Genomic DNA, 20,144 nt, shown 5'->3' with positions numbered 1-20,144 from the left:
ATTTTTTTTCTGTTTTTTTTCTTTGATCTGGGTTTGGCTCGGTTCGGTTCGGTTCGGTTCGGTTTGGTGTGTGTGTATGTCAAAAATCTTTGAAAATCAAGGCTAAGAAATTGATTTGATTAGACAAATGAAAAGAAAAAAAAAATGCTAAAAAAGAAAAATTATTATTATTAGTCGAGGATCATTTTGTCAATCAAAAATGAATCAATGTTTTCTCGTTTTCTCCTTAAATATTTGGTGGGCAAATTTTTTTGCTTTTTTACTTTACATTTGCCATCATTTATTAATCTCATCGGATTTTAATCGAGAGAAAGATGGAGCTACTGCGAATGTTTCGAAATGTTTTTTTCCTCTTTTCGGGTTTTTTTTTCATCATCTTCATCGTCATCGTTTGGATTGAGTGTGTGTGGTGAGTGGGTGGAATGTGTATGCATGTTGAGCATGTATTTGTCAGTATTAATTAGCTTCAAAACAAAAAATGTTGTTGTTGTTGTTGTTATCCATAATGAGCGTAAAACAACAACAACAACAACAATGATTGACAACAAAGAATAAAATAATCAAGATTTTCAAAAAAAAAAAAAGAAATTCTCTTGTGTATGCGTGTATATTAATCTACCACAATTGATCATCATCATCATCATCACCGTATTCTTAATTTATTCATAATGATAATGATGATGATGATAACAATAGAAAGATAATGGTAATGATAATGATCACTTTATGTGCATAAAGTAAATTAAGTAAGTAAGAAAAAAAAATCTCGTTTTTTTTTTGATTCTTTCACAATTATAAAGAATAAATCCTCGAGAATGTTCTGCAAATGTGAAATTACTTACGGTTTGTTGTTTTTGTTGTTGTTTTTTTTTTTGGTTCCAAAAAAGCTTCATCTTGCCCTAGCCGCATTCTTTGGGTTATATAACTTGTGTTGTTTTTTTTCTTCATTTCAAATCTAATCATTTACGGATGAAGAAGATAATGTGGACAAAGAATAAAAATATATATATAAATCCTCTTTGTCCACGAGTTTGCATGTCATATATGTTGTAATGTTGTTTTTCACTTTCACTTTCGCTTTCATTCTTTCGTTTTTTCTATCTATCGTAAATCCATTTGTAATGTATAAAACGTTGGTCAATTCATGATGGATCGTAAAAAACATCAAAAAAAAAAACAGATGAAAAAATCCCATTATAAATATTTGTTTCTCTCTCTCACTCTCTCTCTTTGGGTTCGAAATATCAACACAAGCAAAAAAATCAAATATTCATTTTCATTGCCATCTGGTGGATAAGAATTTGATCGAAAATGAAAAAATTTTTTTTTATATTCGAAAATTGTCAATAACCGGCGGCTTTTATTCGGAATCAAAACAAAAATATTAAAACATAACATAAATCATTCAATCATCAATAAATTAATCACACACACATCATGGACTGTCATTCACTGATAACATTTGGCTGAAAAAAAAATCAGATTATAAATCAAAAAAAAAAAAAAAAAAATAACCTTTTGACAGATTTATTTCCATTTTTTTTTTTGAAAGATGTTAATGATCAAGAAACCAATGGAAAAGAAATCCAATTCATTTCATCTTATTCCATCGTCAATATTCCATCATTTGTTTGTAAAAGTTTGTGTTTTGAAAAAAAAAATTGAAACACAGAAAAAAAATGACTGATAATCGTGAAAAAGAAGATAATCCAATGAATGATAATTCAACAATTGATTTTCATCATCATGAAGATGATGATAATCTCAATGTTCGTTCATCAAATTCTTTCATTCGATCAATTCGATCATTTTTGGTTACAGTATTTCCAATTTTTGGTTGGTTACCATATTGTTTTACAACCATTTTCAATGATATTATAGCCGGAATCTATATTGGTCTTTATCAGATTCCACAATGTAAATTCTTCTTCTTTGCTTTTTTGAATAATAATTAAATTCATTTATCACGTGAATAATTTTGTTTTTGTTTTTGTTTTCGTTTTTTTTTCTCGTATAAAAAATTACCAATTAGGTATTGCATATTCAATTATAGCTGAATATCCATTGGCACATACAATACATACAAATGTTATTTCATCAATCTTGTATGCATTAATTGGTGCTAATCGTCGTTTTTCTTATGGCACTTTTTCATTAGTATCAGCCACATATATGGGTATTATTTTACGACGAATCAATAATGATTTTGATATGGCCGAAAATGTTGTCATTGTTGTTACATTCACTATTGGTATTTGTTGTATGATGGCTGGTCTATTGAGAATTGGTTCAATGGTACGTTTTATTCCATATGAAATACTAAGTGGTTTTCGTGCTGGCCTCTATCTATTGATAATTACATTACAAATCTGTTCAATGGCTGGTTTTCATCAACAATGGACATTGGGTGATGGAAAATCGATAATGATTATACCGAATTTATATCGAAATAATTTCTATAAAAATCTCGTTACAATGAAACATATTAACTGGAATAGTTGGATAGTATCGATTGGTTGTTTAGCATTATTAACATTGTTTCGATTATTCCATTATTATTGGCAAAATATATTCAATTATCGTTTGAATTGGCTACGGCAAATTGTTTGCCGGATACCGATTGAATTTATATTGATTTCAATCAGCATTATTGTTGTTTGTTTTGTCGATGTGAAGAAATATAAAATTTATACAATCGATGGAATTAATTTTGGCAATGAAACTCTAATCGATATGTCGAGCAATTTTCATCTGGAATGGCCACCAATTAGTCAATATATAAACCGTATATGGTTTGAATGTATTACGGCTACGTTGTTATTCTTGATCTATATGCATTCATTAGCCATAGATTTGGTTATCAAAGATACTGAAGAAATTCATCAACCAAAATTCGCTAAACGTAAACATCAATTATGGCCAAAACAAATGAAATTTTATCGTTTAGGATGGAAAACCTATAATATTAATAATGAATTATTATATAAAGGTATTATTGATTTGTTTGGATCATTCATGAAATGTTTACCAAGTGGTCCATCAAAAATACGTAGTGATCGTATGCGTAATGTTGGTGCCTGTACACAGGTAATTCTTGATTGTGATTGATTTATAATTCTAGCCATTCATTGCCACTCATCATAATTTTTTTTTCTTTTGTTGTTGTTTCAAAAAAAAAAAAAAAAAAAAAATTAGATTTCCAGTTTGATTGCTAGCACGGTAACATTGGCCATTTGGTTAACATTACAAACATTTATTGCCAAAATACCAAAATGTATTATTGCCAGTATTGTTGCATTCGATACCGTTGTTGCTTTGATTGAAGAAATTGGTAATGTTAAAAATTTTTGGAAAACATCCATCTTAGACATCGTAATTTGGACACTTACTTTTGTATCATTTATTTTGCTGAATATTGAAATATCGTTATATTGTTCTTTGGGACTTTCATTGATTATTTATTGTTTACGATATAGACCATTTGAGTCGTTTACATTTTCCATACAAAAAGCATTGATAACTAAAACAAATTTAGTTTTACTTGTATCCAGAAATATTTTACATTCAAAATTTGATCATCATCATCATAATGGTCAAGATGATGACGATGTTGATGATGATGATGATAATGAATGTAATATATTAAAAACATTGCCATCATCAACATTGAAAACGATAAATATATTCCATATAGATAAACGAATATTGACAATAGCAAATATCGATAGTTTCGTACGCGATGTTTGTCGAAAAGTTTCCGATTCATGCATGTTGACAACAAAATCAAATGATGATTCAAATTCAATGATTATGAATAGAAAATTAATTTTTGATTGCAGATCAATATCATATCTTGATTGGCCAAGTATACGTGCTATAAAAGGAACAATAATGAGAACAATACAGATATGTGAATCATGGCAACAATCAAATTTGATCAACAAATCATCATCTTCATCGTCAGCACTCACTGTGACTACTGATTTATCGAATAATAATGATCATGACCATGATCACGATCATCGTATGAAACAATCATCATCAAAACAACAACAACAACAACATTCATTGGTTGTTATGTTTATATTTCACACACGATTAGTACAAATTATTCATAATGCTGGTGAATTTAGTATACATTTTTATCATTCATTACATCAATCATTGCATATTGGATTGAAAGCAGCTATTAATATGGCCATTACGATTCCAATGACAAATTCAAATCGATATGATACATTGGAAACATTACATAAACAATTACGTTTAAATTCATCAAGTGATGAAGAAAAAATTCCGACAACGATGACTACCACAACAGTCACTGATATTCAATCATCAACCACCACCGGTAACAATAATAAAGATAAAAAATCCGGTAAAATTAAAGAGAAAAAATTGAAAAATTTTTTCAATAAACGTGTCATTGAATTGGAGATGGAATCCAATAATTCGAATAATGATGATAATGGTGGTGGTGAAAAACGTGAAACCGATGGCCATTCAATCAATGACAAATCAACCGTACTTCCTATATCATTTAAGCGACAAAATTCTATTGATCATTCTGAACAACAACGACAACAACAACAACAATCATCATCGAATCCTTCAAGATTTCAAATAATTAATCAACAATCTTTAAATAGAAATTATGCACAACCACCTCCACTAGCAAATGAATCAATTGTTCATAATAAATTATCAAAATCAATCCCACCACCACCACCACCAGAACCAAAATTTACATATAGCAAGCCAGGTGTTTGGAAAAAATCTGAAAAATCAGACAACAAAGAAAATCAACAACCACAACCACAACAACGACGACAACCAGACGATGAAGAACAACAACAAGATGAAACAACATCATTCTCATCAATGTCGGATTTCAAAAAACATCTAGAAAGCTTATTTATACAATCAAGATAAAATTTTGACATTCTGCAAAATATTCTATATATATTGTGATTCACAATGATTGGTTTTTCATTTTGTGTGTGATAAAATAATATCAATAATTTTTTTATACAAATTACACAATAAGTTATCAAAAAGAAGAACAAGAAAAGCAAAATAAGAACACACACACACATACATGTCATGTTTATTTCGCATTATTTTTTTTTTTTTTGAAAATTAATCAATTAATCAATCAATCAATCAATCAATAATCATCAACATCATCAATAATAATAATAATCAATAAAAAAAATGAATAAATTATCAATTAAAAATTTTTGAAGAAGAAAAAAAATCACAATCACAATCTTGGTTCACAATTCATTGATTCATTTATATTTTTGATACCTAATTTTAAATTCCTATTTTTTTCAATATAAAGCTATCATATTTTTGTTGTTGTTGTTGACTATTGTCGGTGTGTGTGTGTGTGTGTGGGTGTGTGTGAGAAGCAAATTTTTTGTTTGTTTGTTTTCTTTTCACTAACTAATTTAATTTTTTTTTTACCTAAAGAGAATTGTTATTCTAAAATGCATTCAGCTGATGATGATGGCGATGGTGAGAATCCCAAAAACAACAAGAAATGATAACAAATTTATTTATAAAAAAAAGAATTGTGAAATTCTTGTTGATTTGTGGTGTTTTTTTTGAACTTTTTTTTTGTGTGTGTGTGTTTAACGAATCGAATTTATTATTTAATTGATTAATAAGCAAGCATGTGGGTGTGTGTCTGTGTATAAATATAGAAAAATAAAGAATCGAAGGTCCAAATTTCAAATGATGATGATGACGATGATGATGATGATGATAACAAAAATTTCTTTTTCTTCGGAAATTCGAATGAAAAAAAAAATTTTTCAAGTCATAACAGCTCCTAATGGCCTTCTTGTATATTCATAAACAACATAACTGATTGATACGGCCGGTGCAACTTTCATTATATTGGCAGTGATACCTCGATATAGGCCACGAGGTCCTTCATTACGCATTATTGTACGAAACATATCAATCATTGAGCTACGATGATGTCCAGTTTCTGATTGCATTCGTGTACGAATCAATGCTAATGGATAGCTAGCAATTTGACCAAATGTTGATGATACGGTACCACAGGTAAGACAAACATAAACAGGTGCTTCCTCTAATGAATGACTTTTCATATACATTTTTTTCAATGTCTATAGAACGGTGTTGGAAATATTTGTTAGTTATCGTTATAGAAATTCCATACACAATTATATTCATTATTAATTACCTCATAGATTGTCAGATCAATACCAGCATATGGTATTATACCAATTAAATTTGGAATATATCCACGATAGAAATTTTTAATTCCACCATTTGAATAAATTTTTTGTGCTGCATCAAACAATCCACGATATTGTCCCGTTTCACGAAGACAAAAACGTGTCTTCAACACTTCCATTGGATATATCACAGTTTGAGAAACAGCTCCAGCAATCGATCCTGCTAGAAATCTTTCCATTATTGTTATTTCAGTACTAGGATCACCTGAATGTATCCAACGTTTTAACTGCAATAATGTGAAACAGCCATATTTTAATTTTTTTTTAAAACTACGAATAACAATCAACATACCTGATCAAAAGTCATAAATTTCATAGCAGTTTCAGGAGCAATCTTTAGTACATTGATTCCATTACCACGCCATAATGATAAAACACCACCTTCCTGTATCATATGTTTAAGACATACGCCCAGGCCATTGAATTCTGCACCACGAACCTGGTGGGCCCAATTGATAGAATATTCATAGAATTCAAAAAGAACACAAAATAAACATACCTGAAGAAATACTTTAAGACGATCAAGTGGTGCTGTTGATGTTCTCGAAACGGCACCGGCAACACCACCGGCCAACATGTGTCTCCACCACATACCAGTTTTCATTTCGGTTTCGCTGAAATCCACTGGCATAATACCATCTTCGCCAAAATCGACAAACTGTGATAGACAACAAAAAAATGATGATGATGATGATGAATTGAATCAAATCAATGAAAAAAAACTAACTGTTCCAAATCTCCATGATCGCATTAAATCATTTAATGAATCGGTTGGATGTAATAGAAGATAATCACGAAATTCTGAAAAATTCAATTCAAATTTATTCGGATTATTTGAATCGGCTTTAATACGTCGAACAAGACGGATGGCTTCCTGTTCATCCACTTTAATGCCAGCACGTTTGAATGCCACCACCAATTCATGTGAATCAATTTTTCCATCACTATTAATATCAATATCTTTAAATATAACATGTAATTGTTTTTCATTCTCCAGGCAATATGATACGAATTCAGCGAAATCAATATCACCATCAAGATTTATATCCGATCGTAATATGAGATGCTACGAGCAAAAAAAAAAACACAAAAAACGAATTAAAAAGACAATTAAAAAATGCACAACAAAACACAGTATTTGTGTGTATGCAGCTAAAAATAACAACAACAACAACAACAAAAATCATCGTTATTCACGAGACTTTTTTTCCTAACACAAAAAGAATTTCAATTTGGCAATAATAATGAAAATAAAAAAAAAACGAACAAAACACCAGAATTCACATGATATTATTACCTTAACATTTTCATGTGTTGCTTTGATACCTTTCTGTTCCAAAGCTTGTAGAAGATCATTAAAATCGATGACACCATTACCATCGACATCGATCTCCTTAAATAATCGTTCTAAACGCTGTTTATCCGCCAGTGTTAATTGTTTATATTGTGGACTTGTAAAAATAGCTTTATAATTTTCCACAGTAAATGTTTCGTCGTCGTAAAAACGATTATTGTATTCTTCTTCTTCTTCTTCTTCTTGTTGTTCGTCATTAATCACTTCATCAAAATAGAATCGATGTTGCTGCTGTTGTTGCAATGGATCAATGTCATATTCTTCAGCATTGACCACCAATGATGTTGATGATTGATGTTCATCAATTTTGTTTGAATATTTTTCACGAATGTCGTTTTTGTTATTATCAACAATATTATTATCACTATTATTGTAGCTAATAATGTTTTGATTTTTGTGTTGTTGATGTTGATAATGTTGATTATTGCCGCTGCTCGGATGCAAAAGTAGCGTTTTTGATGTTGTAGATGATAATGCTAAATTATCACTGGCCTTCGTGTTTGTTGTCGTTCTCGTTGTCGTTGTTGTTGTTGTTGCAGTTGTAGCTGTTGCTTGTAAAAAACATTGTTTATTATTATGAAAATGTTCAGAATTCAATTTAGAATTCTGATTATTTCCTCTCACTAATAATAAACTATTATTATTATTATTATTATTATTCAGATTAGAAGATGATAATTTTCGTTGTTGCACTTGATTATTATGACTAGGTGATATTGTCGATTTAATTGTAAATATTGATATTGATGGTATTGATAATGATGGTAAAAATAATTGATTCAATCTTGATTTCCATACATTCAATATATTTAATGAATTAATCTGCTGATAATAATATGAATGAAATGGACAAAATGTTGATGTTAATAATTCTTGCTGCTGCTGCTGTTGTTGTTGTTGTCTTTGATTATCGTTTGATAATTCTGTCGAAAATGTTCCCGTTGTTGGTGATGTTGATTTACTACCGTTGTTTATAGTGGAAGAAAAAGCTGTCATAGATGTACTCGATGATGATGATGATGATGACGTTGTAGTGGTATTAAAAGAATAATTTAATGAACGAAAAATATCCATTGTTAATAATGATGATGATGATGATGAAAAAAGGCGAACGGAATATTATTGGTGATGATGATGATTTTGTAATGGTAGTAGTAGTAGTAGTAGTAGTGGTATTATTATTAGTTAATGATGTTTGTTGTTGTTTTAAATTCATCATCATCATCATTGAATTATTATTACTACTATAACTAGAATTTGAATTTAAATTCTGTTCATTTACAGAATTCGATGATGATGATGATGATGATGAACAAGATGCACGCATGATTGGTATCATTAAACGTAAATTTAATGCTTTCATTGATGAAATTCCATTAGAATTTGAATGAATTTGTTTCATTTGTTGTTTCTGATTATTATTATTATTATTTAAATTTAAATAATTATCACATGGTAACGTTGATGCCAATTGATTATGTTTAACAATTTTTTTCTTGTTGTTGTTGTTGTTGTTGTTGATTTCACCGGACGATTGTAATAATAATTTTCTTTGTTGTTGCCGTCTATGTTCATTACCATTATCATCATCATCATGACGATAATGATGATGACCATAATCATTTGTTTCAACCACTAAACAGATTGTTGTTTTATCCATTTTTTTTAAATTAATTTTTTTTTGTATATGAAAGACCTTTATTTTATACAAAATAAAAAAAGAAGAAATTAATGAAAGAAAAAATTTATAATCACATTAACTTACTTGCTGAGCAATTAGTCACTTTTGTTTTTGTTTTTTTTTCTTGATTTATTCAGTTCACATTGAATCAAAATTTTAAAAAAAAATCGTGTGCGTGTGATTTGAGATTCAAACGTTGACGAAACGAACGAAAAACAAACAAATAACAACAAATGAGATAATGAGTAAAATTCGAACCCTTTTTTTTAAGTGGCTGAATGAATGATGGAAAAATTTGAAAATCCTAAATTATTATCGACCAGAATTATTATCATGTTTTCGCCCCCCAAAAAAAAGAAAAGAATTTTATCATGAAAATTTTCATCTGATATTGAATTCATGATTCTTCAACACAGCAACACTGACAATGAATACATCGTCATTTTTTTTGTTTTGTTTTGTTTCTTGATTCCAAAATTTCGAATTAAATTAAAAAAAAATGGAATGCTTGCCAAAAAAAAACAACAAAATAAAGTTATCAAAATGTTTTTATGTGGAAGAATTTTTACCGGAATCTTGTTTGTGTGTAGATGATGTTTGAATGTACAAAGAATTCAGAATGTTAGTGTTTGTGTCGGTGTGTGTGTGTGTGTTCGTGTGTACAAGAATAAACAACTTGTTGTAAGAGAAAAAAAAACATAAATTATTGAGTACTACACTCGACAAAATGATGAATGAATACGGTGGAACGGTGGTGGTTGATTGAACATAAACATAGAAAAAAAAGAGAGAAGAGAGGTAATATAAAGGTCAAAACAATCTGTTGTTGTTGTTGTTGTTGTTGTTGATTGTGGTTGTGTGGCAGAGTGGTGGTGGTGGTTGTGATTGTGATATGGTATAATCATCATCACAGAACAAAACAAAACAAAAAAAAAAACAAAAACTGAATTCAAAATGAAAATATCGATATCAACAATAAAAAACACATGATTCATAATCAAATGTTCCAAATTTCAAAATTCCAAAGTTTTTGGATTTTACACAAACACAAACGGACACACACATGTGAATCGATCAAAAGAGACCAAAAAGGACAAATTACTATTGATGATGATAATTTTCAAGTATTACACATACACACACAAAAAAAGGGACAATGATTTTTCGTTTAAATCATCAATCACATTATCAATCAATCAATTATTGTTATCAATTCTTTAATTCAATTTCGTAATCATCACTGATCACACTGATCACACACACATCACATTTAAATTCAAATCAACTGCTGATTATAAGGAACGATGGTAATGTTGAACGAGTTTCAAATCAAGTTAAAACTTTCAATGGCAAATGTGATGATGAGTATGTTTTGTTTTTGTTGTTGTTGTTGTTATCATTAAAAGTTTATGGATAGATTGATGGATGCTATGATGATTTTTTTTCTAATTTTTTATCATTCTTCATACACACACACACACACACAAATATATAGATGTAATTAATTCGTATGACGTGCTATTTGTTGATGATTTGGTATGATAAATTACACATACAGATGAAAAAAAATGTACCTTTATGTAAATGGATACAAAAAAAAAATTTTTTTTGGTTAAAATGATGATTTTATGATGGTTAGATAACTACCAACTAACCAACAGCAGCAACAACAACGACACAATTCATCAGGATCTTATGTTTGTTACAATTCCATCGATTGATGATGAATGATTGTATTTTATCGACAATTTTTGTATCAATCATAATTTTGCATAAAGATCATATTGCACACATATATTGATTTCGATTATTCTATTTCGTTGTTGTTGTTGTTGTTGTTTGCTGTTGTTGTCTTCTAATATAATAGGACAAGGTCAGGGTTCAACATTCTGTAAAAGAAAAAAAGAATACGGATTTTAGAATTTTTCTTTTACCGAAAACAAAAAAAAAATTCACCAGAATTTTCTTTTGAAAATCATCATCACTTTTCTCACTGTTTACGGTGTTGTTTTGGTTCGAATGAACGCAAATAAATACAACCACAAAAATGATGATGATGTGAATGTTTTGTTTTCTTTATGGGTGTGTTTTGTTAGTATGCATACATACACGTTAATCGTTTTTTTTGTTTTGTTTTGTTTTCTGATCTTGATGAATTCATCAATCAATTATATTTTTCTATTTCACATATGAAAACAAAAAGTGTACACTAAAAATAGATGAATTTCATAATTAAATTACTGATCACGGTTTTTTTTAAATTTTATTCGAACTTACCGGGTGTTGTTGTCGTTGTCGTTGTCGTTTTGTTTTATTATCACCATGGTATTGTTGCCGGAAACTTGAATAAACTATTTCATCATTGAAAAATTATTCATTCTCATAAATCAATGAACTAGAGACATAAATCATAACAACGAAAGAAAGAAAAAAAAATTGGTGATTAGAATGAATTTTCTTCTATCTTTATCAATTTGTTTTTCGGTTTATTTTAGAAAATTTTTTTTCAATTTTTATTCAGACCAACATTGTGCATATACGCGTATATATATATCATTTTTTCAACAACATGTGAATGTGATTAAAAAAAAAACATCCATCGAACTATTCAGGTGAAAATAGACGTCTCACTGTGAATATATATAACATAACATAACATAACTGTTTATTCTTAAGCAAAAAATTTTTTTTTTCGTTTTTTGTTTTTGTTTCATCGGTGATTTTCCAGATTTGATTCATCATCATCATCAGATGTTTTAATTTTTGAACAGTAAAATTTTGGAACAAAAATCTCTATCTATTCAAAGTTTATTGTAGATAAAAAAAAGTAAGATGATTATTTTTCGAATCAACACGTAATCGATCATTGCATCAAATGTTGAAATAAACCAAAAAAAAAAATTTAAGGCGTTGGCAATCATTTTATTTTGATTGTCATTGAAATAATTTGTCATTATATTGTATTCGTAGATTTCGTGCATATGCAATTTTTTAATCATTTTTTTTTGTTGTTACAGAAATCCAAAATGGATCAACAAACATTGGACGCATTTTTGAAACAATCGACAACCAAACCAATTTATAAACAATATTTACCATTCATGAAATTAGCACGTGATTGTTTTGTACAGAATCCAATCATAACATATTGGACATTATGTTATGTGGTTGAAGCTGCATTAAAAAATCAAACAAAACCAAGTGATGATTTTCGTAAATTTTTATTGGAAATAATGTCATGTTTAGAAATGGAGAAAAAATCACGTTCTAGTACTGGTGATAGATTATTCTTGGATGAAAAAGAAGCACAAAAATTTATAGAAGAATATGGTAATAAATTGGTGGAAAAAGCTGAAGAAAATGAAGAATTAATGGAAAAATATGATCTTGCATATAAACTTTATTTATCGGCATCAAACATATTTCAAATGTACACCGTATTTGTTCGTGATGATGAAGAGAATTTGAAACGAATTAAATTCTGTAAATGGCGTGCTGTTGAATGTTTTAAAAAGAAAAAAGAACAAGATGAAAATCCAACACCCAAACCTGAAGATAATGATATTGGTGGTGGTGGTGGTGGTGGTGGTAGTGATGGATCGCTTGGTGATAATAATGAACAACATCATGAATCATCATGTCCATATCCATCTGGTGGTACATCAACATCATCAACGAGCAATACATTGCCTTATCCATCAAACATTGGATTTTCTCCTGGTTCTAATGATTATAATAATGTTCATTCTAATGAACCGATTAATCCTATTGAACCATCACCATCATCATCATCATCAATCCAGTATCCTACACCAGCACCACGTGCAACACCAACAAACGCAGGATCAAAACCTCATGATGATCGTCAAAAACAATTGGCACAAGAATTAGCTTCATTACAGCTTTCTGAATCAGATTCAAAACGTGCTGAATTATTATGTGAAAGTGCATTGTATGCAATACGTGCCAATGATCTATTGACAGCAGTGGAAACATTAAAACAAACATTAGAATTGCTTTATAAACGTGCAAGAAAATGAAATGACCATCAACAACTTATAAATCAAAAAAAAAAAAAAAAAAAAAAAATCCATTTCCAATAGTACAAAGAGCGAGAATATATTCGAATAATTCTGGTAAATTCATTCAAAATACTTGAACATGTTATTTTTGTGATTCATTAATTTTCTATTTTTTTATCTCTTTTTTTTCTAAATTTGGAAATAGGTCATCAACATCATCACTTAAGCAACCCAAATCTCAAATAATTACCTGTCTTACAAATGAACAACAGAGAAAAACATCATGATGATGATGATGATGAAAAATCAAATTTAGAATTTCAAAATTGATGCCTTTTTCCTTCATCAAATGATGATTTCCGTTTCCCATCAAAAAAAAAAACAATAAATTTTCATCATCATCATCATCACTTGGCCTTAATTGTTTTTCATATAAATACGCTGCTTGTGGTCATTCATTGGGTGGTGGTGGTGGTGGACAAGTGCAAAAATAACCAATTTAATATTTCGAAAAATGATGATCATAATACATACACTAACTACAGCTACTGTTAACAAAAATTTTTTGTTTTTTTCAAATAAAATTTTTTTTTTATTTTGTTTCATTTTTTTTTTTGAAAATTAATGGAAACACCATGTGTGTATGAAATGGCAAAAAAAAAAAAAATTCAATTCAATCCAATATGTGACATAATCCTGATTATAATCAATCAATCAATTTGATTTATATATGTTGTACTTGCACTTTTTGTGTGTCAACGTCATAAATAAAATAAATAAATAAAAAAAAACGGAAACAAAGTGGATAATATGTAGTTTTTTTTTGTTAACGAGAAAATCATCAATAAAGTGGTTAAGCAACAACAACAACAGCGACAACAACAAGAACATTGGAAAACCTTCAAGAGTTGATGAAAATGATTTTTGTTTTTGTTTTTTTGGTATTGTCTCTATATATGTTATTGATTAAAAAGTCATTGATTTTTTTTTCTTCACAATAATAATAATTATTTTATTTATTGAAAAAAAAGAAAAAAAAATTTTCTGGCCCTTGGAAACTATAATTATATGTCCCAAATCAATTAATTAATTGAAATGAATGAAACGCTCCAATGAACCGGTGAATTATTATATACATTATTTGTGGATAAACGAAAATCAATCTCGTTCGAATTTTTGGTTTTTGGACACAACATATGTGTGTGTGTGTGTGTGTGCGTGTGCCATTTGGTTACCTTGTGTGAAAAGATTTCAAAATAATTTTATTTTTTTTTTCTTTAAAAGTTTCCATCATCACCACACCGCCACCACCACCACCACCAAGAAGAAAAAAAAAACACACATAACAACAACAACAACAAAATAATTATCGGGTATGATACAAGTAAAAAATAAAAATAAAAATATAAAAAAAACAAGTTTAACTGGTCGTTATTATTTTTGTTTACAGATATAAAAAATTTTTTTATTATTATTATTATCTCATCATTCGTCATGATTCTCATGCCAAAGATAAATGTAATACTTAAGGACTTGGAATTCCTGTATTAAGAATGTGTTTTTTTTTTTTTGGTTGCAATTTCTCTTTCTTTCTTTCTTTCTGTGTAATGAATAATGATGATAATCATTTATATAATCAGTAGGAAAAAAAATCCTGTTTATCATGATTACACGAACAAAAAAAAGCCTGATTGACCAGCACAAAAATAACGAAATGTACAAACGAAAGATAAATTCTTCAATCTTTTTTTTTTCTTTCAACAAACTCTCACTTTGAACTGGTTATTTCTCTTTCTTATCTTTCTCACCAAAAAAGATAAAAAAAAATAAACATCGTCATCCCGTTATTATCCGCATCTTGTCATTGCCGATTTACGAGTTGTGTGCTGGTAAATAAATTTTTGTTTTCTCTACATTTTTTTTTCTTCATTTTCTTTTTCTCTTTTTGTCTTTTTATCTTTTCTTTTTTTTCTACGGTCTCATTTTTCGTCCATCATTCATAATATTTCGTTCTGGATCTGGATTTTTTTTTTCCAATTTTAGTTTCGAAATTAATATCCTTTTTTTCTGGTGACTGTATATATCATTTATTTTCAATCATTTCATCTTGACGTAATGAATGAAGCAACAGGAAAAAAACCCGATCTTGTGCCTGATGATGAAGGATCTGTAGACATAAATGGATTTCCAATACATTGGCAAAAATTTGGCCATGGTCCAACAATTGTATTGCTTATTCCAGGAGCATTAGGTTTGTTTGTTTGTTTGTTTTTTATTTGGTCAATTTCATTGGCATTTTATCAAAAAAATTTTTTTCTCCTCTCACATTCACACACACACACACACAGGAACGGCTAAATCAGATTTCTACGTACAATTAACTGGACCATTGGCATTCGATTTTAATCGCTATACATTCATTGCTGTTGAATTACCTGGTTGGGGTAAATCACGTCCACCAAAACGACCATATGGCTTGGATGTTTATGATAATGATGTCAAATGTTGTATGCAATTGATGGATCATTTGAATTATCATAGCTATTCAGTACTTGGTTGGTCAGATGGTGCAAAAGTTGCAATACTATTGGCAATATTACAACCATCAAAAGTTCAAGCTGTTGCTGCAAGCGGTATCTATGTGTTCGCTAATAAGACGAATATTTTACCATTTTTGAAAACACAAAAAATTGAAACCTGGGACAAAAAAATGCGCGGTAATTATGAAGAAATTTATGGACCAGAATTGTTACAACAACTTTGGGATAATCATTGTAATTGGTGTCGTGATTTACAGGCCACAATTATGGCCGTAAATGCAGCAAAACCTGAATTGAAAGATCTTCGTTTTGCTATACACAATGATCTAATGAATGGTTTGGGACGTATTCGTTGTCCAGTATTGATTATACATGGTGACAAAGATGCATTGATTCCATTGGAACAACCATTATATTGTCAGGAACGTATTGCCAATTGTACATTGAGACGTTTTCCTGATGCAAAACATAATCTTCATCAAACACATACAATGGAATTTCGACAACTTATTGATCAATTCTTTGAAGATTCAGGTGATTTCTATTGATTCAACCATTTTGGTAAGAATTTGTTTAATCCAAAAAAAAGAGTTAATAAATGAAACAAAAAAATGCTCTTTTAAAAATAAACAAAACAAGAAAAAAAACTTTCAAAGTTTTCAAACACACATATATATTCACATTTAATAATCAAACATAATTTTAATCAATAAAATTTCATATCGATATCAATTTAATGATTGCAAAATTCATAATTCCATCTATTCATCATCATCTATTATTGTTCTATTTTCACAATATTTTTCTTGTCTATGACAAAAACTACTACATTTTGAATTGGCAGCCAAACATGAACATCTTTTGGTTGTACAACCAGTTTTACAATGACAAACCACCACAGACATTGAACGATGTAGATTTGGAAATGTTTCTTCACTTTCATCAGTGTCTGAATCACTATTGCCAACATGAGCATCCGAATCATCGGATAATATGGCAGAATCATTGAATGATGTTGATGGTTTTTTACTAGAATTTGAATTTGTATTCAAATATTGACGACAAAATTGTTCCAATTTTTCTTCAATTAAATCTTCTGTTTTGAAATTTTTCGGTAAAGCAATATTCAAACCGAAATTCGGTTTACGTCCAAAGAAACGTTCGTATGGTGTACATTGATCATGATCTTCAATAGTGTTCAACATGAATTGTAATTCCGGTATTACTTTGGCCCAGGAATCGGTTTTTCGATTCTTACACAATGTGGTCAGCAATTTTTTGAGTTCATTTTTCCATTCAGAATTTTGGCAAGATTCTTCTTCTTTACCAGTGATTATTTTGAGATCATTATAAAATTCTTTCAATTTTTCTTTTACGTTTTCAACGAATTCACGATCACCTTCATAGCCAAGAATTTGAGGAGCACCTAACCATCCGAATATTTCTCGAAGATTTTCCGCAACTTGTTCGACATCGTTTCCTTTCAGTGGTTTAAAAATACAAAATTTCGTACAAACATCTTGATATTTTAAAATGTATCGATAATCACCATCACTAGAATTGGACATGTCGACAAAACCAATCAACCATTTAGAGAATTGTCGTGAATCAAATCCCTTTTGAATGTTGAAAATGAATATATTAGAAAAAGTTAATCAATTTGCAATTCATTACCTTTAGACTCTTTTTCGTTTGACAAAATTCACAAGTTTGAATATAGAGTGTAATAGATTCCATCGTAATGTTCATGTATGTAGATCGAAGATAATCAAACATTTTCTTGGCGCTAGCATGATTCAATTCATGATGAGCTTTTTCGAATATTCGAAATAATTCACCTGAATGAACAAAAAATCTGGTACCAAAAAATTTGCTACCACGTTTAACCAAACGTTTGGTACCTTCCAAACGTAGTAGATCAAATTTATTCAACAAACGAATTTCCTGTGGACTTCGTGTTGTAGCCAGTTTTCTATTCGCATCGATGTATTCACGAATCAATTCATCATGATGTTCTTTAGTGAATAAATTACTTTTAGTTTTTTGTTCCAATAAATTTTGTAATTCTTGATTAAAATGATCACGACGAATTTGTTTGGAATTTGCCATTTTTTATTTCATTTGATCTGTTTCGAAATAATAGTTAGCCATGTGTTTGACAGGGAAAAAAACCGGAAAAAAGAATGATAAAAAAAACAACGCGTATATTTTTAATCAATAGATTCGATCCAAAACTATTTCGATCCAACTATTAAATTAGCCTTTTGAATTTTTTCCAAAAAGGATGATTCAATCAATTCAAAAAAATTTTAAAATTTTTTTTTCCAATAAATAAATTAGAATTTTATTGTAAAAGGCACAAATTGGTGTTTACAAATGATTTTTTTTGCCATTAATTAATTTGATTGTGGTTATCAATTTGATTGTTGTTCTAGAATTTGTGCTTTTTGTTTTCGTTGATATTTGTGTTTGTTTGGGTGTCTGTCTGTTTGATATTGTTATTGTTTGTTTTTTTTTAGTTTGATTATGATTTTCCTGCCTCTTCTGGGAACGGACCTGCCATGACATTTTTGATGAACGCTAAATAAATTTTAAAAAACAATAAATTAATCTCATTGAAATCAGAATTCTGAAAAAAACATACTTTCATATTTCATGAATCCTTCATCATCACAGCCACCACCACATGTTTTAATAATTTCTTCCACTTCAGCATCGGTCAATTTTTCACCCAATGACAATAAAACATGGGCCAATTCTGCTTCCATCATGGTACCATTTTCAGCTTTATCATAAACTTTTAAACCTTCAACCAAATCTTCGAATGCACCACAATCTTTATCTTTCTTTACTTGGCTATAAATTGGAAGAAATTCTTCGAATGTCATGAATTTCTGACCTAAAAATAAAAAGCCATCATTTTATCATTATTTCGAATTGTAAACAATTATTAACATACCTTTTTTCTTTTCCCAGCCATTTTTCGCCACTGAATCTTGGGTAGGTCGAAGATCTAATGATCTCAACAGATCGCCCAAATAATGATAATCAACTTTGCTTTGGCCATCGAAATCATAGATATCAAAATGAAGACGAGCCTCTGTTGATGAAAAAAGAAAACAAAATTTTTTTTTGTTTGAAACAAAATTCAAATATCAGTTAAAAATAGGTCATAAGCTCGCCTACGCTTAATTATTCTTGGCATTCGATTCGAATCATTTTCATCAACAACTATTTTAACAACAACAACAACAATCACCTTTAATGGTAATGGTAATTGAAAAAGGCAAAAGCAAATTCGAATGACAAAAAAAAAATCAATTTAAAACTTACTTTCAACTTCTGGTGGTCTTAAATCAGCCTAAAATTGTTGGACATCAGCCCCCCCAATAACATTGAGTGAGAATTTTGAATTAAATAATTTCAAAAAAAAAATGCTTACCATTATTTTTTTTTTTTTTTTTGTTCAGATGAATAAAAATTCGAATGAATTAAACAACAAGAAAATACTGTGTGAAGAAAAAAAAATATCGAAGCAATGAAAAAAAATTCAAAGTTCACAAATTTTCATCAATGAATCAATAAATGATAAATCAATTAAAAAAAAAATTGCTCTACCTCAAATGAATGAGTTGATCAATGGACGAAACAAGAAAAAAATTTCTTCAATCAAAAACCAGAAATATAAAAAAATTTCACCAAACACACCAATCTCCAAACAGTGATGATACGATAGACAGGCAAACAGACACTGGCAGTGGATTCTTGATGAAAAATTCTTGAATGAAAAAAGTGAGAAGAAAATTCCGATCACAGAAAATTCAAAAGATTCATCAAAAAAAAAAAAAAAAAAAAAAAAAGAAAGAAAATTATTTCCATAATCATTTGGTGTGGCATAGTTTGGCGTAATGTTTGAAGAAAAAAAACAAAGTAGGCGTTATTCATTGCCATATTCAAAATCAACATCATCATGTTGTTTTCTGTTGTCGAAATGATGCTGATGATGATATGATTCTAATAATAGAAAATTCCGTTTCATACAACAACAACAACAATATTAGCTATCCGATTTGCTGCTGCCATCAGAATGTCTAATTGACCTAAAATAGTCACTAGCTTCTTTCAAGAATGAATTGAATCTAGATTTTCTAGAGGAATGAAATTTTTGTTCTTTTCAAAGAATTTTTTTTTCTCTTAATGAAATACCGACTGGTAATTTTAATAGATGGTAAAAACAACACATTTGCTTTATTTTTTTCATCAACTTTTTCTATT

The 20,144-nt window shown here is 29.2% G+C and overlaps 6 protein-coding genes across 10 annotated transcripts in view; 3 read left to right on the top strand and 3 right to left on the bottom strand.

Moving 5' to 3' along the window:
• Nucleotides 1-1,582: 1,582 nt before the first annotated feature.
• On the top strand, nucleotides 1,583-5,359 carry LOC124498352 (uncharacterized). The gene is made up of 3 exons (XM_047062095.2): nucleotides 1,583-1,917; nucleotides 2,033-3,087; nucleotides 3,196-5,359. Exons 1-3 carry the CDS (start codon nucleotides 1,680-1,682, stop codon nucleotides 4,930-4,932), a joined length of 3,030 nt encoding a protein of 1,009 aa, XP_046918051.2. The 5' UTR covers nucleotides 1,583-1,679; the 3' UTR covers nucleotides 4,933-5,359.
• A 183-nt stretch (nucleotides 5,360-5,542) lies between these two features.
• LOC124498354 (mitochondrial adenyl nucleotide antiporter SLC25A23) lies at nucleotides 5,543-11,857 on the bottom strand. 3 transcript variants are annotated; one of them, XM_075729137.1, is made up of 10 exons: nucleotides 11,585-11,857; nucleotides 11,264-11,516; nucleotides 10,955-11,196; nucleotides 9,392-10,881; nucleotides 7,570-9,322; nucleotides 7,000-7,338; nucleotides 6,772-6,930; nucleotides 6,565-6,711; nucleotides 6,218-6,499; nucleotides 5,543-6,140 (listed from the first exon to the last, which is right to left on the bottom strand). In XM_075729137.1, the coding sequence occupies exons 5-10, from the start codon at nucleotides 8,698-8,700 to the stop codon at nucleotides 5,820-5,822; spliced, it is 2,379 nt and encodes a 792-aa protein (XP_075585252.1). In that variant the 5' UTR covers nucleotides 8,701-9,322; nucleotides 9,392-10,881; nucleotides 10,955-11,196; nucleotides 11,264-11,516; nucleotides 11,585-11,857; the 3' UTR covers nucleotides 5,543-5,819. The 3 variants fall into 3 exon arrangements, with proteins under 3 accessions (XP_075585252.1, XP_075585251.1, XP_075585253.1); XM_075729136.1 differs by having other exon boundaries at nucleotides 10,963-11,196; nucleotides 11,585-11,853; XM_075729138.1 differs by having other exon boundaries at nucleotides 10,963-11,196; nucleotides 11,417-11,516; nucleotides 11,585-11,741.
• A 46-nt stretch (nucleotides 11,858-11,903) lies between these two features.
• On the top strand, nucleotides 11,904-13,933 carry Vta1 (vesicle trafficking 1). The gene is made up of 3 exons (XM_047061853.2): nucleotides 11,904-12,134; nucleotides 12,325-13,443; nucleotides 13,535-13,933. Exon 2 carries the CDS (start codon nucleotides 12,334-12,336, stop codon nucleotides 13,345-13,347), a length of 1,014 nt encoding a protein of 337 aa, XP_046917809.2. The 5' UTR covers nucleotides 11,904-12,134; nucleotides 12,325-12,333; the 3' UTR covers nucleotides 13,348-13,443; nucleotides 13,535-13,933.
• Nucleotides 13,934-14,975: 1,042 nt separating this feature from the next.
• Nucleotides 14,976-16,601, top strand: LOC124498146 (serine hydrolase BPHL). The gene is made up of 3 exons (XM_047061854.2): nucleotides 14,976-15,218; nucleotides 15,373-15,580; nucleotides 15,678-16,601. Exons 2-3 carry the CDS (start codon nucleotides 15,445-15,447, stop codon nucleotides 16,415-16,417), a joined length of 876 nt encoding a protein of 291 aa, XP_046917810.1. The 5' UTR covers nucleotides 14,976-15,218; nucleotides 15,373-15,444; the 3' UTR covers nucleotides 16,418-16,601.
• On the bottom strand, nucleotides 16,528-18,098 carry LOC124498144 (KRAB-A domain-containing protein 2). The gene is made up of 2 exons (XM_047061850.2): nucleotides 17,544-18,098; nucleotides 16,528-17,485 (listed from the first exon to the last, which is right to left on the bottom strand). Exons 1-2 carry the CDS (start codon nucleotides 17,976-17,978, stop codon nucleotides 16,631-16,633), a joined length of 1,290 nt encoding a protein of 429 aa, XP_046917806.1. The 5' UTR covers nucleotides 17,979-18,098; the 3' UTR covers nucleotides 16,528-16,630.
• An 86-nt stretch (nucleotides 18,099-18,184) lies between these two features.
• Mlc1 (Myosin light chain alkali) overlaps nucleotides 18,185-20,144 on the bottom strand; it is a 95,115-nt gene continuing 93,155 nt past the window's right edge. The window contains exons 1-6 of one of the 3 annotated variants that reach the window (XM_047061855.2): nucleotides 19,488-19,663; nucleotides 19,312-19,378; nucleotides 19,203-19,230; nucleotides 18,829-18,969; nucleotides 18,514-18,768; nucleotides 18,185-18,449 (exon numbers count right to left, since the gene is read on the bottom strand). In XM_047061855.2, the coding sequence (XP_046917811.1) occupies nucleotides 18,394-18,449; nucleotides 18,514-18,768; nucleotides 18,829-18,969; nucleotides 19,203-19,230; nucleotides 19,312-19,314 (483 nt within the window). In that variant the 5' untranslated portion in view covers nucleotides 19,315-19,378; nucleotides 19,488-19,663 and the 3' untranslated portion in view covers nucleotides 18,185-18,393. Of the gene's footprint in view, nucleotides 18,450-18,513; nucleotides 18,769-18,828; nucleotides 18,970-19,202; nucleotides 19,232-19,311; nucleotides 19,379-19,487; nucleotides 19,664-20,144 lie in introns of those variants that run through there. The other 2 variants (XM_075729127.1, XM_075729128.1) reach the window with 2 other exon arrangements.

The sequence above is a fragment of the Dermatophagoides farinae genome, chromosome 3 (assembly GCF_024713945.1).
Source record: "Dermatophagoides farinae isolate YC_2012a chromosome 3, ASM2471394v1, whole genome shotgun sequence".
Lineage (NCBI taxonomy): Eukaryota > Metazoa > Arthropoda > Arachnida > Sarcoptiformes > Pyroglyphidae > Dermatophagoides > Dermatophagoides farinae.
This window is presented reverse-complemented; position numbering and strand designations above follow the sequence as displayed.

Coding starts and splice junctions, on each gene's coding strand:
- LOC124498352 (XM_047062095.2), top strand. CDS start 1,680: ATGACTGATAATCGTGAAAAAGAAGATAATCCAATGAATGATAATTCA. Junction 1,918..2,032: donor TCTTTATCAGATTCCACAAT/GTAAATTCTTCT, acceptor ATTACCAATTAG/GTATTGCATATTCAATTATA. Junction 3,088..3,195: donor ATGTTGGTGCCTGTACACAG/GTAATTCTTGAT, acceptor AAAAAAAATTAG/ATTTCCAGTTTGATTGCTAG.
- LOC124498354 (XM_075729137.1), bottom strand. CDS start 8,700: ATGGATATTTTTCGTTCATTAAATTATTCTTTTAATACCACTACAACG. Junction 7,339..7,569: donor CAACACATGAAAATGTTAAG/GTAATAATATCA, acceptor TTTTGCTCGTAG/CATCTCATATTACGATCGGA. Junction 6,712..6,771: donor GTCTTAAAGTATTTCTTCAG/GTATGTTTATTT, acceptor TGGGCCCACCAG/GTTCGTGGTGCAGAATTCAA.
- Vta1 (XM_047061853.2), top strand. CDS start 12,334: ATGGATCAACAAACATTGGACGCATTTTTGAAACAATCGACAACCAAA.
- LOC124498146 (XM_047061854.2), top strand. CDS start 15,445: ATGAATGAAGCAACAGGAAAAAAACCCGATCTTGTGCCTGATGATGAA. Junction 15,581..15,677: donor GCTTATTCCAGGAGCATTAG/GTTTGTTTGTTT, acceptor ACACACACACAG/GAACGGCTAAATCAGATTTC.
- LOC124498144 (XM_047061850.2), bottom strand. CDS start 17,978: ATGGCAAATTCCAAACAAATTCGTCGTGATCATTTTAATCAAGAATTA. Junction 17,486..17,543: donor AAACGAAAAAGAGTCTAAAG/GTAATGAATTGC, acceptor AACATTCAAAAG/GGATTTGATTCACGACAATT.